The 19,274-nt window shown below is 33.3% G+C and overlaps 1 protein-coding gene and 1 pseudogene across 1 annotated transcript; both read right to left on the reverse strand.

Annotated features, from left to right (window-relative positions):
* Nucleotides 1-5,853: 5,853 nt before the first annotated feature.
* Nucleotides 5,854-13,388, reverse strand: LOC139853758 (proline-rich receptor-like protein kinase PERK1; annotated as a pseudogene).
* A 951-nt stretch (nucleotides 13,389-14,339) lies between these two features.
* Nucleotides 14,340-17,547, reverse strand: LOC139852894 (proline-rich receptor-like protein kinase PERK15). The gene is made up of 7 exons (XM_071842237.1): nucleotides 16,763-17,547; nucleotides 15,845-16,396; nucleotides 15,574-15,660; nucleotides 15,409-15,479; nucleotides 15,254-15,330; nucleotides 15,017-15,164; nucleotides 14,340-14,895 (listed from the first exon to the last, which is right to left on the reverse strand). The coding sequence occupies exons 1-7, from the start codon at nucleotides 17,382-17,384 to the stop codon at nucleotides 14,434-14,436; spliced, it is 2,019 nt and encodes a 672-aa protein (XP_071698338.1). The 5' UTR covers nucleotides 17,385-17,547; the 3' UTR covers nucleotides 14,340-14,433.
* Between the last annotated feature and the right edge of the window lie 1,727 nt (nucleotides 17,548-19,274).

A 19,274-nucleotide genomic window follows, 5' to 3' on the forward strand; every position in this document is an offset into this window, starting at 1 on the left:
TGGGCCGAAAGGATGACAATGATGAACACTAAATTGATGATGGTTGCGTTTATGAGGGTGATGATTAGTAAGAAAAGATGATGATTTATGGTTATCATAATAATAGAAATCATATTATAATTATGGGTACGATATGATTATGATGATATATTTGATGATAATGATAAATAAGATCACGATGATGAGTGACGAGTATAAGAATGATGATTATGATTCGTTAATGTTATGTTAAATAACGATAATAATAAATATGATTAAGGATGTTATCAGGTTAGCGGGACGTCGCGGGTTCAAACTCAGACTTGGGCATTTTGTTTAGGGCTACTTCTTTGAGGTAGTAATTTTACTCTATTTATTATTTTTACTATTATTATTATTTTTATTATTATTATTATTATTATTATTATTATTATTATTAATTGTTATTATTGTTAGGTTAATTATTATCATTACTCACATTAATATAATTGATATTATTATTATCATTAGTATTATTAAGATAAATATTATTAGTATTAATATTATTATTATTATTATTATTATCATTATGAATAAAATTACTATTTTTATGGTTATTATAGTTATCATTATTATTTTTGTTATCATTAATATTATTACAAAAATTATCATTTAAATTATTATTATTATTATTATTATCATCATTACTATTATTTTCACTATTTTAGTATTATAAATTTTATTTTAATAAACAAATGACATTTATATATTTTACATCTATATTAATATTAGATACTATTTTGTTTAATAAAATGTTATTATAATTAAGTTACAAATAATATATAAATATATTAAAGCATATATATATAAATATGAGTTCTAATACATTATTTAATATTTTCAAGCATTAATATATAATATTTATAATAAATAACATATATTATATCCTAATTAAAATACTTTAATAAGAATCTGTTATATAACTACTAAGCATCTAAAATGTATAAAATAGATATAATTTATTTATTTATTAATATAACATACAAATTCTTAATATAAGAAGTATACTAATAATATTAATATATAAACTTGTTAATTGTTATTATGTGTTTTAATATATATAAAAATGATATAGGTTCGTGAATTCGAGGCCAACCTTGCATTGTTCAGTTCCGTCGTATGAATATTTTTACTACAAAATATTGGATAGTGAGTTTCATTTGCCTTTTTACCCTTTATATTTTTGGGCTGGGAATACATGCGAAATTTTTATAAATGTTTTACGAAATAGACACAAGTAATCGAAACTACATTATATGGTTGAATAATCGAAGCCGAATATGCCCCTTTTTGCTTGGTAACCTAAGAATTAGGGAACATCACTAATTTTGAGAATTAGTGCACGCCTAATTGACGCGAATCCTAAAGATAGGTCTATTGGGCCTAACAAACCCCATCCGTTTTAGCGGATGCTTTAGTACTTCGATGTTGTTTTATCATGTCCGAAGGATTTCCCGGAATGATAGGGGATATTCTTATATGCATCTTGTTAATGTCGGTTACCAGGTGTTCAATCCATATGAATGATTATTTTTGTCTCTATGCATGGGACGTATATTTATGAGAAATGAAAATGAAAATCTTATGGTCTATTAAAATGATGGAAATGAATATTTATGATAAACTAATGAACTCACCAACTTTTTGGTTGACACTTGAAAGCATGTTTATTCTCAGGTATTAAAGGAATCTTCCGCTATGCATTTGCTCATTTTAGAGATATTACTTGGAGTCATTCATGACATATTTCAAAAGACGTTGCATTCGAGTCATTGAGTTCATCAAGATTATTATTAAGTCAATTATAGTTGGATATATTATGAAATGATATGCATGCCGTCAACTTTCGATGTAAAGCAAGTTTGTCTTTTAAAAACGAATACAATGTTTGTAAAATGTATCATATAGAGGTCAAGTACCTCGCGATGTAATCAACTGTTATGAATCGTTTATAATCGATATGGACTTCGTCCGGATGGATTAGGACGGGTCGTTTTAATAATTACCCTCTTCTCTGGTCTCTGACACAGCCTCCTTCTCATCGTATTCCCCAAAAAGTTTCCTCATCCCCAAGCAAGAAGATCCTTGGTATTCCACCTCCACACCATCGCCGTTTTCCGACGATTTTTTGTTACCTGAATCTTTCTCCATTTGGCTAGCATTATCTCTTAAGGGAAAATCTTCTTCTTCCTCAATGGAGTAAATATCGTCATCACTACAAGATGCATCGTCTGAATTAACCATATCTGTATTGTAACCAGAGTAAAGTGAATCTGATTCTGAACTTGAATCATCAAGTTTGGTTTTGACCGGACATGTCGGCTTTTCTTCTTCCACATAAATAAAATAGGATTTAGACCTAAACGCAAGTTTGATTGAGTCCTTTACGAAGTCAGGTTCATGTAATTTTACAAAGACCCTATCGTACAACAAGTTTTGATTGCCTGTTAATGTGCAATTATCCAATCCGTATACATCACCCCACCATTCCGCGATAGAAGAGAACGTTTTGTCTGACCAACAAGGAACTGGTACACCGCTTATCCTTAACCAACACATACGACCTTCAGGCCAACAGGAGAAATCCCCCCTCTTAACTTTGTGGACCCAGCGTTTTAATGGATGGTCGTCTCTATTGCAAACGCTTAGGGCAGCTTCTTCAGTGCTGAAGACAATCAACAAACCTAAACCGCCCAGGAACTTAACTTCAAGATTCTCAAATCCTTCTGCCTTACAAATATTGATAAAATTTGAATGAATGTCTTTGCTTTTGGTTTCGCATACAATAGCCTTTTGCAGTGTATTATTGTTGCCCACCTCTTCATCAACTACCACAACTTTTTCTTTCAACCCCACCCCTTCACAGTTTGAGTTCAAATTTCCCGTCTTTTTGTTGTTCAACAGGTTTCGCAAATCGCCAACCACTTCTGAGAATCGTCGTCCATCTTGATGACCATTGTTTTGACCCCTATTGTTGAGTGGGATCTCATAGCTCTTTTGTGCCTCCGCCATACCTTCAGTTTTGGGATTACAGTTTTGGGATTACGCCTGGTCACTTTGAAGATACGAATGCTATTGCCATTGAACTTAACCTTTTCCAGATCCTTCAGCAAACTATCACCGTCTTTCACATCACCGAACCTAACGAAGGAGAATCGGTTTCCATTACGTAGTCTCTTGCTTGCCACGTAAACGTCCCGAACCGCCCCATAAGGTTTGAAGAGTTTCCAGAAGTCCACCACTTTCCATTCTTCCCCGAAGTTGAAAAACACGTAGGATGTTAGTCGGTTGTTGTTTCTCTTCTCGTAGTTGTTCTCAAAGTTGCCGTTGAACCTATCCCAGCCTCTTCCGTTGTCCCTCTTTGCCGGACTCACTCTCTCTCTCTGTTCTCTCTCTCCCATTCTCTCTCACTTTGCTTTGAGTTCCTTCCTATGAACCTTCCTTTTCACATATACACGTTAATGTAGCTAATATTGCTGATATCTAGCTATTGAACATTTGACTTAGTTTCAGTTTAAAATCAGCCGGTTGATTAATTAAAGATAAAATTTTATTCCTCGTTCCTGAATTTTACATCAATTTTGAGCTCTCGTCCTTTTTCTTTTTTTTGTGCATCCCTCGTCCCTAATGTATTAAAATTGTACATCCCTCGTACTCCCGTCTACTTTCTGTCAAATTCAGCCGTTAGGTCAGTCATGTGCTAAGCATGTGAGGGTATTTTCGTCAATTTACATTTTTCTTTACCATTTTAATCTCTTTTAATAAAAACAAGAACCCAATACACCACCATTAAATCTTAAAAACATAAATGAAAAAAATATAATTACAATCAAAATCACCATCAAATAGTCGCCGCTGGAGAATTCCGTGGTATTAATATTATTGGAGTCTCTAATGAGAGGTCCAACTTAATTGCAACAGATCCATCCATCTCATACTTCTGAATTAGCCATTCAAACCCACCAACTTTATGAACAAACTTGATCGCCTCTTCTGTATTGGGAGCTACCAATGCCACAAAATAGGCAGAGCTGCAACATTGTTTCAAAAATGATAAAAAAAAATAAAAAAATAAATAAGCATTTAGTCCTTGACTAAAACAAAAATATAAGAATCTATCCATTAAATGATTAACCAACACCAAGTCCAACTACCATCAATGTGATATAAAAACTAAAATCCCAAAAAAAAAAAAAAGATCCTTCAACAATAATAGAGAAGATACCGAGCTTACTCATTCAACTGAAAGGATAGGAAAGGTCCAAACTAACCTCTTGAATAAATCTGTTGAGAAACACAATACGAACAGCAGACAATTTGCCGCTTAAGCTATAATTGTACCCTTCGTAATCATCATCTTCAGCTATAATTGCACAACATTAACTATAACTGTACCTGGATAAGAGAATCAGCTCCCTAATTGCGTATATCACAAAGCCATCCCCAACAATGATCTGTACCGAGTGAAGAAATTATATCCTTCAGTGACAGAGTTTACTGATGATTCAATTGATGATTTTGAACTTCGATGTAGAAATTTTCTGATAATAATTTGTTCAGAATCGATAGATAATAATGAAAGAGATTTGTGGTGGTGGTTGAAGATGGTGGCGGTGATGGGGTTGAAGATAGATTTGGTGGAAATATAAAATTAGGGTTTTTAATTTGGGGATGATTAATATGAGATGATAAGGATGAGGGTGAAAAAATAAATTAAATAATAAAGAAAAGAAAATAATATAAAAAGACTAAAGTACCCTCACATGTTTAGCACATGACTGAACTAACGGCTGAATTTGACAGAAAGTAGACGGGAGGATGAGGGATGTATAATTGTGATACATTAGGGACGAGGGATGCACAAAAAAAAGAAAAAGGACGAGGACTCAAAGTTGATGTAAAGTTCAGGGACGAGGAATGAAATTTTGTCTTAATTAAATAATAATTAACAATGAAACCGGTAAAGTATGCCGAAGTCTGGTACGGACTACGGAGTATTTGGTACGTACAAAATGGTAACGTTTCATGGGTTGTATATTTGGTAGTTGAAATATCACCATTTATGTATTAAAAACATTCATTAACAAGCTGTCACTAACAATAGTATAAATATAAAATGATTTTCACACCCTTAATATTTAATTATATAAATTTGATTCTTGTCAACTTTAGTATACCGAAAAATTAAAGAACCAATTAAGAGGGATAACTGAAGCTCGTTATATTTTCCTTACTAAACATTGAAAGTATATCGTCTATCTTAATGTATAATACGGAGTATTTGTTTAAAAAATCAGATATATTAACCTTGCAAAAATAAATTCTTTTAATATTTATTCATCGAAAATTCTAATGGCCCTTGACTATTGTATTAGACTACTCGTTACAATGACGGTAATGTGGAGACATTTTTAGGGTTTTTAGGTGGGATGATTGTGACATGACAATGTCATTATTGGACGTGCTGTTAAAAAGTTTGGATGATGCGACAAGATATTTGTATAATTGAGAGTTGATTGAAAAAGATAATAATAAGAATTTGACATAACGTGTTTTAATTGGGTGTAATATGTCATCTATGCCCGTCATTAACTTGCCCGACCTTCACATAAATGTCAAAAACGACTCCACATAAGAGTGTCATGGGTGTTATTTTCAACACTCAGAAGAAATGGTGAAAACGACGCCAAGTAAGAGGTAGTCTAAGCAGGAAAACATGCAATCAATAAACTATTACAAAATTACAAATGACAGCTGCAATTATTATATTGTCAACTTAAATAAACAAAGTATATAACCGTGTAAAACCAACTGTCAGTATATATCCATTTCATATTCTAGTCTAACGTTAACAAATGTCTCACCAAGTTAACCAACTCTCTTTGAATGTTTCAAATTCAAAGAATTGTAATTGTAATTATTGTGTATATATTATCATTTATATATCGTTCAAAAAGGACTTATAAAAAACAATTCAAACTAAATACAAGTCGAAAAAATAATTAGCATAAACTTTTGTACAATTCTTGTCAAAACAAAATCAGAACCCGTCGCTATAACCACGACCGTCTTTCCTCAACTTGCCCATTTCCATTTCTCGGGTATTCACCCCTTCACTATTTGAACCCGACGGGTTCAACCCGTATTCACTCGTGGGTCGGCTATACTCACTGCTAGCATACTCTTGTGTGTCTAAAGCCATTTTCCTGAACTTGATCATGTCTTCGTTGTACCGAGCCGTATCGTAATCTGAACTCCTGTTGTAGACTGAACTATGCCCAGGCTTAATGCCTTCGTCTAGATCAGCAAGGGACACGTCACCTTCTAAGGCTCGAGCCACCTGGCTCATTTTAGGCCGGCGACGAGCCGAGTGGCGGACGCATACGGCTGCTCACGAGACCATTCTAGCCATTTCGTTATGGTTGTAGTTTTGTTGTAACCGCGAGTCAACGAGAGAGTCAAAGTTTCCATCTTCTAGAGCCCGAGTTAGCAATGGCCTTGCCTGCATTTTCATCATTTCATACATATAAGCCATATGATCAAACATTTATCCTTTGAAACTTTTTTATTCTTTATAAAACTGATAAATGTATGCAAAAAAGACCATGAATATTTACCGAATCGACTAAACTACCGTCCATATAAGTATTAGCAGAATCAACAGGTTTGCGTCCAGTATTCAATTCTAAAAGCATGATCCCATATGAGAAAACATCAGATTTCTCTGACAGTTTGCCTGACGACGCATACTCCGGTGCTAGATAACTACACACATTTTCCCAAATTAAAAAAATAAAGTTAAAAATAATATACCGTACGATAAAATTTGACATTAAAATGTATATTTATCAATAAAAATGGGCATACCCGAAAGTTCCCATCACACGAGTTGAAACATGAGTAGCAAGATCGGAAGTAATCTTGGCAAGCCCAAAATCAGCGACCTGCAGAAAAATGCTTTATAAACGAAAACTCGTATACGTCAAAGAAGCAATTAAGAAACAAGAAAATATCCTACCTTTGCTTCAAAGTTCATATCGATAAGAATATTAGAAGACTTGATACACGATGAATAATTTTGGGATGGCCTGCAAACGTAGAAACAGAGGCGAAGCTAGAATTTTAGGTTAAGGGGGGCTCGACTTATTTATAAAGAATAGCAATATATATTATATGTTACAATAAAATAACATAATCTTCCTTTCTAATCGTTTTATTTTTAGATGTAAAGTATATCAAATAAAATCATTGTGAATATCATTTATTTCCTTACATTTCCTTAATGTTTCCTTTCATTTTCTTTTGTTTCTTTTATTTCCATTTGTTTCCTTTCATTTCATATTATTTTCATTTGTTTCCATTCACTTCCTTTCTTTTAATTTCATGTCATTGTGTTTTTCTTTCATTTCCTTCATAAAAAAGATTCACAAATATCATCCATTTTTTTATTTATCTTTCATTTATATTTAATAAATTTTCGTCAATAATTTTAGTAGTATGTAGTAAATAATAAAAATATATATATTTGAACTTTGACGCAAATTATTAAAGAAAAAACAATTAAAAAAAAACCTTTAGAGAAAGTCGGGAATGACATCAGATTTTATTTCGTATATTGTGTAGTAAGATCTTATAATATAGTTGTCGAATCTCTAAATGAAATTTCATTTAAATATATTGTGAGCTTGGGCTGATAAAATATAGAATAGCTATGTAAATGTTCAAGAATAGAATATAAATCTACTCTTGAAAGATTAAGGTAGCAAGACTTTGTTGCTAAAGATTAGAATAGCAAGACTTTGATGCTAAAGATTAAGATAGCAAGACTTTGTTGCTAAGTAGATTAGAATACATAATAAAAGTGTAGAATAGAAATAATATGAAGGTTGGTTATATTATTTGAAGATTTGTTATCTTATACAACTCTTGATTACAACTCCTATTTATAGGCTACAAAAAACTAACTTTCTTAACCTCTAAGAAAACTTAAGAGGTAAGTATCACGAATATCGATAATTTCTTAACAACTAAGGATACTAAAATATCTATGTATCCTTAATGGATAAGATTACTTAATAACTAAGTATCCTTAATGGATAAGAATACTTAATGGCTAAGAATACTTAATAGCTAAGAAATCTTAATAGTTAAGTTTTCTTAGTAACTAAGTTTACATAACATAAGACGGATGTCTAATAACAATCTTAGATACACCAACACTCCTCCTTAAGATTGTTGTTGGACATCATAAGTCGAGTCTTCAATTGATCTAGCTTCATTCCCGTGAGAGACTTTGTAAGCATATCTGCCAATTGATCATCAGCAATATTTCAGCTAGACTTTTCCATTCTTCTCGGCTTCTCTAATAGCATGATATTTGATATTGATGTGCTTGTTCTTCCGTGTTGCACCGGATTCTCTGCTATAGCAATAGCAGACTTGTTATCACAATAGATTACTGTTGGACATTCTTGAGTTAGATCCAAGTCGGACAGCACATTTCTCATCCAAACAGCATGATTAAGAGCATATGCGATTGCTATATATTCTGCCTCTGCAGTAGATTGTGCGACAATTCTTTGCTTCTTTGAGTTCCAGCAAAATGCACTTAAACTCCTCCTAAAATTATGATTCATCAAATGAGTGTCGATCTCAGAATACCACGCCTTTGGTGCTTTCTTTAGACCATAAAGTGTCTTATATAGTCTGTACACTTTTTCTTCTTGACCAACTACTTTAAAGCCTTGAGATTGCTTTACATAAATCTCCTCCTCAAGTTCATCATTCAAAAATGCAGATTTCACATCAAGATGATGTATTTTCCAATTGCGTTGAGTAGCTAGAGCTATCAATACCTTGATCACGTCATAATGAGCCACTGGAGCAAAAGTTTCTCCAAAGTCCACACCCTTTGGCAGATCAACAAGCTTCCGTGTTTCATTTTTCTTAATCATTTCAAGTTCTGCTTTCATGGCTTCATTCCATTCATCGTGTTTGGAAGGTTCAATATAGCTTTTGGGCTCCATAACAATGTGATTACAAGACTCTTAAATATCAACAATTTTTCTGGTTCTCAAAACTTCGGTGTCAGTTGTGTCTTCGACCTCAAATTTTGGATCATCATAATGAGATTCATTTTGGAGACTTGAAATAGTAGCTTCATGCCTTTTAACTTCTTTCATCTTCCAATCCCAATAGGCTCCTTCATCAGCAGTCACATCTCTACTTTTGTAATCGACATGCGAGGCCATGAACAAGTGTTCAGTTGCTTCCTGATCTTCCTCAGAAACATTTGCTAACTGAAATTCTTTTGTTTGGCCCAGATTTTTCTTTGCTCTACAATATTTCTCAATATGTCCAAACCTTTTGCAAAAATTGCACTTAAAGTTTGGTTTATCTTTGAACCAACAATCAACTTCTTCATGATTTGTATTTTGACAAATTTTACATGGAGGAAAAGTACCTTTGTAATTTCCTTTCTTGTACGTTTTTTGTCTTGAATTTCCAGCCTTGTTATTTTTGAAAGACACTTGAAAAGCACCTTCAACCTTTTCTTCAGATCTCATAGAGACCCTTTGTTCTTGTGCTTGAAGCTTGCTAGTTAGTTCAGAAACTGTAAGCATACTAACATCACAAGATTCTTCTATTGCGGAAATTTTAGCTTCAAACTTTTGAGGAACACTTATCGTTATTTTCTCCACCACTTTCTGGTCTGAAATCTTGTCACCATGAAGTCTAATTTGATTAACAACATCCACTATTCGCGATGAATAATCTTTTACGAGTTCATCATCGTTCATTTTCAACAATTCAAACTCTCGTCTGAGAGTCAATAATCTGACAGCTTTTACTCTATCAGAACCTTCATAGGTATCTTGAATTTTATCCCACATAGCTTTTGGTGTGTCCAAGTCCATTATTGAGGTGAAAATTTGATCAGCAAGTCCTGAATGTAAACAGGTAAGTGCCTTATCTTTCTTCAGCAACTCTTCTTCATAATTTCTTAGTTGAGCAACAGTTGGGTTTGCTCTGAGTGCTGGAGGATCTTCATCAGTCTCTACAACCTTCCATAAACCTTGAGACTTCAAATATGTCTTCATCTTTACTGCCCAAATATGATAGTGCAATCCATTAAATGTTGGAATTGCTGGAGCAGTTGAACTAGATGTCATGTCTAGTCTAAAATTTCTTTATCGTGAATAAAACAGTCCCTTAAGAAGAGAGCTCTGATACCACTGTAAATGTTCAAGAATAGAATATAAATCTACTCTTGAAAGATTAAGGTAGCAAGACTTTGTTGCTAAAGATTAGAATAGCAAGACTTTGATGCTAAAGATTAAGATAGCAAGACTTTGTTGCTAAGTAGATTAGAATACATAATAAAAGTGTAGAATAGAAATAATTTGAAGGTTGGTTATATTATTTGAAGATTTGTTATCTTATACAACTCTTGATTACAACTCCTATTTATAGGCTACAAAAAACTAACTTTCTTAACCTCTAAGAAAACTTAAGAGGTAAGTATCACGAATATCGATAATTTCTTAACAACTAAGGATACTAAAATATCTATGTATCCTTAATGGATAAGATTACTTAATAGCTAAGTATCCTTAATGGATAAGAATACTGAATGGCTAAGAATACTTAATAGCTAAGAAATCTTAATAGTTAAGTTTTCTTAGTAACTAAGTTTACATAACATAAGACGGATGTCTAATAACAATCTTAGATACACCAACAAGCTAGACTCGTAATACAAAAAGATGTAAGATTACTAATTGACTATTGGACCGATTAGTTAAGATAATTTTCTCAAATTAATATACTAAATATTTGTTTCGAAATAGCAAGTTGGGGGCGGTTGAGCACCCCTAAGCCACCCTACTGTCTCCGCCATTGCGTAGAAAAGGTGCTGTAAAACAACTGTTTTTTATTTATTTATTTATTATTATTATTACCATTTTGTCAAAACATTATATGAACGTTAACGTAATTGAACTTACAGTCCTCATGGAGATAAGCCAGTCCTTTAGCTGATCAAAGAGCAATACGCATTCGTGTTGCAAACTCCATCACATGACGATTCTTCCCTGAAACATTGATTATACATATAATGACATCATATTGATGATAATGGAATAAAGTTCAAATCTTTTTATAAAATTTGATGAAATTAACAGTTAACATACCAAAAATGTTAACCAGGTCCGTGGTTATATGTTTGGTTTGATTAATTCGGTCCGGTTTATGATGATCAATACAATACAATTATCGTTTAGTTAATTCAACTTTTTGTTCGACCCTACTTAAATTGAGAGTGAGTCTATGTAACTATTCTTTATCGCTATACCATAATGGCTACAATCTCGTACGCTGTACCACCTATAAAATTTATTTGGTAATTCACGATTAAAATTAATGGCAATTACAAGCTCTTAAAAACATTTTCGATTGTTACTAAACTTTTATCTAGAATTGACTACTACATCTACATCTACATCATCTCACTCATATCAAACTATCTCAAAGAATTGAACTTGTGTCATCCATAACACTATTCTTAGAATAATCGAAACCCGTTACATTAATCAATTAAACTGATATAAAAATATCAATGCATTGTATACAATCATCTAATTTAATCCATCCGTTCTGCAATAAGTTGAAAAAACACCAAAGTAAGAACGTAGACTTTGAAGATGGTCGAGGAAGCTTTGTTCTCAATGATGTCCTCGGATGATGGTTGAGAACCAAGTAAGAGTGGATTCCATTAAAAATTCTCTAATTCACCATTTTAATGGATTTGTCCATCACCCAAAATCCATAGACTAAAGACTTGGTAACATAACTTTAATGAATATTGAATCATCTTGATAAACAGAACTAATCATTGAGGCAGACACCAAAGTCTTGTTTTGCAGTAGGTTATTCAAATATACACGTTAATGTAGCTAATATTGCAATTTAGCTCTTGAAGAGTTGACTTATAGTTTCAACTAGATTCAATATCCACCAAAACTCTTCTTATTATCTTGATTAATTTCTACTTCTGAAAGTTCTAATTCTTCTAAATCGAACATCATCCTTATTATAATTCATTTTCTCTATCACTCTTCTTCTTACAAAGTCACCAAATTTTATCACAACTTACATTCTTTTTAAAGAACTTGGTGAACAACAACAACTAACACTTAAATTTAAAGTAGGATGTGCTATTTATATCTTCAACCCAAACCAACTACAACACCTAAAAATCATCATCATAATTAAAAAACCCATTTGTGAATTTCAACATAATACATGTTCATCATCCAACATTTTATTTTAAAACAGATACATAACATAAAAAACATATATTAACCATTCAGGCTTGCCTGAGTGGCCACCGAGTTGCCCAATAAAGCACACCACCCGGGTTCAATTCCTGGCTATGCCAAATTGTTCAAAAAGGGAGTGTGACTAGAGGGTGCGCATAATGCGCAATTCACCCGGTATCAGGTCTCGCGCTCGGGGGGCTTGATTACCCGAGGTTTTACCTTCTATGAGGGAGCCAATGTGCTCGTTCATAGGAGGGTTTAATTGCTTACCCAAAAAAAAAAAAAAAAAAAAAAAAAAAAAAACATATATTACAGCTACAAATCGTAAGTACTTCATTTATTTAATGAAAATCACACTATAATTCCATACCTTTATTGCGAGGGTTTTTAAAACCCTAAATTGAGCAATTAAAAGGGGTTCAATTTATTAAATCAGGGATAGCATCAAAAGATTCAAGCTTCAACTTTTGGACTTGTTTCGCTTCTTGGTTCGCAACTCACGACAGCAGGTAGTGAGCTGTTGGAATTGAACGGGTTTAATTTTGGAAAGGAACCACCCCAAATGTAAACCGGTTGTTTCGTAACCCTAGCTCGTAATCAAATACAGAACTTTTGTATGTTAAGATTATTTTTTAACAAGCTGTTCCAACAATAGTAAAAAAATCATTTTCATGCCCTTAATCTAACTACTTAAGTATGTTTCATTATAACGGATTAAGGAGAAAATTGAAGCTCGGTCTATTTTTTTCCTTAGCAAGCACTAATTAAGGTATCGCTTGTTTTTAAGTGTGCAAATCTTATAACACGTCTTATGTCTGCACGCCCCCCTACAAACATTTTTACTACAAAATGTTTGACTTTACGATGACTTAAGATAAAATAATATCTTATTTTGTTTGCAAACTCGCAGATTTTAAAAAATGTACTTATAAGTGTAGCAGATAAGATTAATCTATTTTACAGACATAAAAACAAACATTTTTCAGTATTCAGATCTTTATACCACATCTTCTTTACAAACATAGTCCGCAAATCTTCAGACATAAACATTTTAAAAAACAAACAACACATGTCTATAGTTTCTATTAAAATTCTATAATGATTATGTCATTATTATATTAATTTCTTTGTTAAGAAATAATCAAAAAGAAAAAGAAAAAAATCTAAGCCCTTAAAGTGATATCATTAATCTAATTAATGACTAATTAAATTAAATCTTCTTATTTATTTATTTCATGTTTTTCGGGAAAAAAATTCACTCTCATTAATTATTAATTATTATTATATTATTATTCAAATTCAAATATGAGTTCTATTTACGAGATTAATTACGTTATATATTAATACGAAATACACGTCTCAATAAAAGGTTCCATGTAGGTTTTTATGACAAGGAAAATAGTAATTGTGATAAAAATTGAAAGATGGTGGTGAGAGAATATATGCAGTTCATTTATTCCGATCAAGTTAAGTATATCAACGCGTCTGTAAAAACAACGAGAAGTTTCTTAGTCGTAATCCATCGGGTCATTAAACTAATTAACTTTATCGTTTAAATTCACTTAATACCTAAAATATATTATTAAAAGATTTCATTTAAACACACCCATGATTCTACGAGTGTATATATCATCTTTCTAAATATATACTCGTAGTATCGGTTCCAAATAGTCATACATAATAAATTATGATTTAACTTTTGTGTTAGACGTGTTAATTAATAATAAAAAAAAAAAAAACAAAGAACCTTACAAAATATAAATAGATTCTTTCAATATTTGTTATCGAAAATTCTACAGGCCCTTGGATTAATATATTATGTACTGCAATTGTATTGTCAACTTAAATAAACAAAGTATATAATTCATTTCATTCTAGTCTAATAATAACAAATGTCTAACCAAGTTAACCAACTCTCTTTGAATGATTCAAATTCAAATAATTGTAATTATTGTGTATATATTATCATTTAATTTATATTTATATATCGTTCAATTCAAAAAGAACTTATAAAAAAGACCAATTCAAATTAAATACAAGTCGAAAAAATAATTAGCATAAACTTTTGTACAATTCTTGTCAAAAAAAAAAAAAATCAGAACCCGTCGCTATAACCACGACTGTCTTTCCTCAACTTGCCCATTTCCATTTCTCGGGTATTCACCCCTTCACTACTTGAACCCGACGGGTTCAACCCGTATTCACTCGTGGGTCGGCTATACTCACTGCTAGCATACTCTTGTGTGCCTAAAGCCATTTTCCTGAACTTAATCATGTCTTCGTTGTACTGAGCCGTGTCGTAATCCGAGCTCCCGTTGTAGACTGAACTGTGTCCAGGCTTAATGCCTTCGTCTAGATCAGCAAGGGACACGTCACCTTCTAAGGCTCGAACCACCTGGCTCATTTTGGGCCGGCGACGAGCTGAGTGGCGGACGCATACGGCTGCACATGATACCATTCTAGCCATTTCGTTATGGTTGTAGTTTTGTTGTAAGCGCGAGTCAACAAGAGAGTCAAAGTTTCCATCTTCTAGAGCCCGAGTTAGCAACGGTCTTGCCTGCATTTTCATCATTTCATACATATAAGCCATATGATCAAAATTGTGTCCTTTGAAACTTTCTAATTCTTTTAGAAACTGATAAATGTAAGATAACAAAAAAACGACCATGAATACTTACCCAATCGACTAAACTATCGTCCATATAAGTATTAGCAGAATCAACAGGTTTGCGTCCAGTAATCAATTCTAAAAGCATGACCCCATATGAGAAAACGTCAGATTTCTCCGACAATTTGCCTGATGACGCATACTCTGGTGCTAGATAACTACACACATTAAATTCAAATCAAAATAAATAAATAAATAATACGTTAAAGTTTGAACTAAATTGCATATTTCAAGAAATCAGGCATACCCGAAAGTTCCCATAACACGGGTTGAAACATGAGTAGCAAGATCAGAAGTAATCTTGGCAAGCCCAAAATCAGCAACCTGAAGAAAAATGTCAACTTTATAAATAAAAGCTCGTGCACGTCAAAAAGGCAATTAAGAAACAAGAAAATATCCTACCTTTGCTTCAAAGTTCATATCGATAAGAATATTAGCAGCCTTGATATCACGATGGATGATTTTGGGATGGCCTGCAAACATAAACAAGGTGTTGTAAGACTACTGTTTCTAATTTACCATTTTGTCAAAACATTACATGACGAACATTATAAAAAGCGAACTTACAGTCCTCATGAAGATAAGCCAGCCCTTTTGCTGATCCAAGAGCAATACGCATTCGCGTTGCAAACTCCATCACAGGACGATTCTTCCCTGAAACATTATTTGGAAATTTATTTAATGACACTATATTAATGATAATGGAATAAAGCTCAAATCTTTAAAAAATTTGATGAAATTAACATACCAAACACTAATTAGACATTTGTTGACATTTTATTAATGATAATGGAATAAAGCTCAAATCTTTTTATTAAATTTGATGAAATTAACGTACCGTGTAAATGGAACTCCATAGTGTTGTTAGGAACAAACTCATAAACAAGCATTCTTTGATCTCCACTAATGCAATATCCAACCAATGAAACAAGATGTTTATGATGAACACGACTAATGATCTCAACTTCGGCTTGAAACTCACGTTCACCCTGTCCACTTCCGACTTTCAATTGTTTAACGGCTACTTCTTTACCATTTGGTAGGACCCCTTTATGCACGTACCCAAACCCACCTTGACCAAGAAGGTTAGCCTCCGAAAACCCGTTAGTAGCCATTGCTAGTTCTTCATATGTAAATGTACTTTTCGAGAACCCGAGTGATAGGCCAGGAGTAGGTGGCGGAAGTGAACTTGAACCACCGGAGTAATTTGACCCTGAACCACCGCTGTTAAATGGAGGATGTTGTTGAGGTTGTTGTGATGGTGTTCTAGCGGGTGAAGGTGGCGGTCTTGCACCCATCGGTGGAGGTTTTAGTGGCGGCATCATAACAACATGATCACCCGGAGGTGGCGCATTATGCTGCCATTGTTGTGGTCCACCACCATAATCAACTATACCATCAAACACCATAATGTAATGTCATTTTCAATACTTAATTACACCTAAATGCAATACAACTTAAGTACTTTAGCTTTTACCATTTTTAATGAAATACTTGCATTTTTGTGCAACTTCATGCTAAAATAGTTACATGAAAATGTAATCTTATTTCAAGACTTTTTTTTTTTTTTTTTTAAAAAAAATCTCATTTCTGCTTACGAGTTCAACACGTTCCTTTTTAAGGGCTTATTGGTTTTTTTGAATCTCAATAGAATTATATTCAAATAAACCTAAAATGTAACTAGAATTATATTCACAATCAATCAATAAAATAAGAACCCTAATGAAGTTTTGTGAAAAAATAATAAAAATTATACCTTTAGGTGGAGGGGGTGGGGGAACATAGTAATCAGCATGATCATGGCTTCTTCTTTTTTTCTTTTTACAGCAAATAAATAAAAGACTAAAAATTGCAAGTATCAAAACACCACCGATTGCGATCCCAATAACAGCCCCTGTTGATATACCGGATGAATTGTTAGACGCCGGTGGGGATGAAGAGACACTACCGGGAGGCGGCGGAGATGATGAACTGCTTCTTGGAGGGGGTGGCGATGGCGGAGATGGTGGGCTGTTTCTTGGAGGGGGTGGCGATGGCGGCGGGTTAGAAGGGGTAGACCCAGGTGGTGACGGTGGCGATGGTGTGGTTGGAGTGGGGGTGGAAGGTGGTGGGGAGGTGGTAGTGGGTGGCGGTGGAGAGGAAGCGGGTGGTGGCGGGGACGAGACTGGGGTGACGGGGGGTGGTGGGGATGGTGTAGCTGGCGGCGGAGCTGCCGGGGTGGTTGGTGGTGGAGCTGAGGGGGTTGGTGGTGGTGGAGAGGAGGGGGCGGATGGTGGTGGGGCAGTGGCGGCGGGTGGTGGGGTAGTGATAGCTGGTGGTGGTGGTGATGTGGTGTTAGTGGGTGGTGATGGTGAAGAGACCGGCGGTGGAGACGACATAATAGGAATAGAATTGTTATTACCGGCGGTAGTCACCGGCGTGGATTTTGTATGGGGTTGTTTCAGGCGAGATTTACTCCGTGGAAGACGCTTAATTGGAAGAAAAAAAATGAAAGAATTAAATTAGATTGATCGAGGGGAAATTGAGTATTGTGGTATGATTATAGATACATTAGTTTATGTGAGTATGGATAACAGGTTGTATATAACGGTGGGCCCAACACGGAGGGGCCACGCTTGCTTTGTTTTTATTTTATTTTTTTATGTTTTTTTGTCTTTAGTAGACTGCAATTTATACCTTTTTTTTGTTTTATTTATTTATTTATAATTATATTATACTAGTAATTTTTATTATAATTATATTTATATATTTATATTTATGTATTAATATATAGTTAAAATTTCAAACGAAAAAAAAAAACGAAAACTACGAGAATTTTTAATTTACAAAGATTTTCACAAGCAAGTAGAAAATCATCCATAAACGTTGATAGATAGTAAGAATGAACATAAAATAATTTCAATAAACTTATATTTAATCAGATATATAGTTTGTTGTTCATCTGTGCATATTTTTTTTGTGAAAATCTGAACATTTCATATAATTATGAATTTAACATGTAATTTTTGGTAATGAACATATCTTTATTAATGATATAAGCGTTAATTAACATTTGCATATAATTTGTTGCATTTAAATATAAAAAACTGTGAAGTCAAAAATTTCTTGTAATTAGCAAAATCAAATTTTAGTCGAGATTGGTTTCAAGATGACGAGCCGGGAGTTGTCGGCTCGCCAATGTCGGTTAAAATATTATTATACATCGACCACTTGTTTGGGTTCAGGTTTAACATTGTTTAGAAATTAGTGAAGTAGAAAAGTGGGAGAAAATATATATATGAGATGAAGTGTAAAAAATGAGGTGTTTGAAGTGTATTTTATAAATGAAAATTGTATTTATTTTGGTATATGTATTTATTTTTCTAGTCGTTGCATTTAAATTAGTCAATGTATCCGTTTCAGTTCAACCATGTCACCAATCAACCATTTGAAACATGCCACGTCACTAAAACCATCCCTACAAGTAGTCTTCTTCTTCGTGCCTGGTTCCATCACGCCGTCGACAAAACCTACCCGCGTTAGCAGCGTGCTTGCGACGTGTTAGGGGCACATCGGGTGTAACACGGGCGTGATAAATAAAGATGGTGTTATAGTAGTGTAGATACTAAACTAAATACTAATACTATTGTGTTGTATGAAGTAAGAATTAATTTACTCTATTTAAATATTAAATAAGTCAGAGTATAGAGTTGGTAAATGGTGTTTGCTGTAAATGAAAGACAAAATGGGTTTGATTGAACCATAACACGGTGACAACCTTCCTAATATCCTTTTAATATTGCACCAAATGGTACATTTTCAAACATCCACCAATCAAATACCATAATTGAAAATTCTTAAAATATTCAATCGTAACAACTTAGATGCATTATTCATATATAATGAATAATTCACCGTCATTGTTAGTTAGATATACTAATGCTTAAAAGGTGGATAATTGATATCGATATTCATGATTCATGATAACTATTACTTGTAGTACTTATAAAGATAAAGTGACAAAAAAATAACAAAATTAACTAGGTAGAAAAACTAAAGTAAAAACAATCGGATGAACCTTAAATATTAAAAAAAAATAAAAAAAACATCTCCGGCCTATTGTTGGGACCCGTTGCGAGTGACCATGTTCCGGTGACTGGACGCCAAAAATGAGTTGCCCCACTTCATATACTCCAACGTACATGAATGTTCTTTGGTGTAACTTCATATTTTTTTGTACAACAATCATTTTTAGTACAACAATAAGTAATGCATAAATAAAATGGAAA

The sequence above is a fragment of the Rutidosis leptorrhynchoides genome, chromosome 6 (genome assembly GCF_046630445.1).
Source record: "Rutidosis leptorrhynchoides isolate AG116_Rl617_1_P2 chromosome 6, CSIRO_AGI_Rlap_v1, whole genome shotgun sequence".
NCBI lineage: Eukaryota > Viridiplantae > Streptophyta > Magnoliopsida > Asterales > Asteraceae > Rutidosis > Rutidosis leptorrhynchoides.

Excerpts from the sequence above, each read along its gene's own strand:
- LOC139852894 (XM_071842237.1), bottom strand. The coding sequence starts at position 17,384 with ATGTCGTCTCCACCGCCGGTCTCTTCACCATCACCACCCACTAACACC. Across the intron at positions 16,397-16,762 it reads CCCACCCCCTCCACCTAAAG|TTGATTATGGTGGTGGACCA; the intron begins GTATAATTTTTA and ends TTGATGGTATAG. Across the intron at positions 15,661-15,844 it reads TATGGAGTTCCATTTACACG|GGAAGAATCGTCCTGTGATG; the intron begins GTACGTTAATTT and ends ATAATGTTTCAG.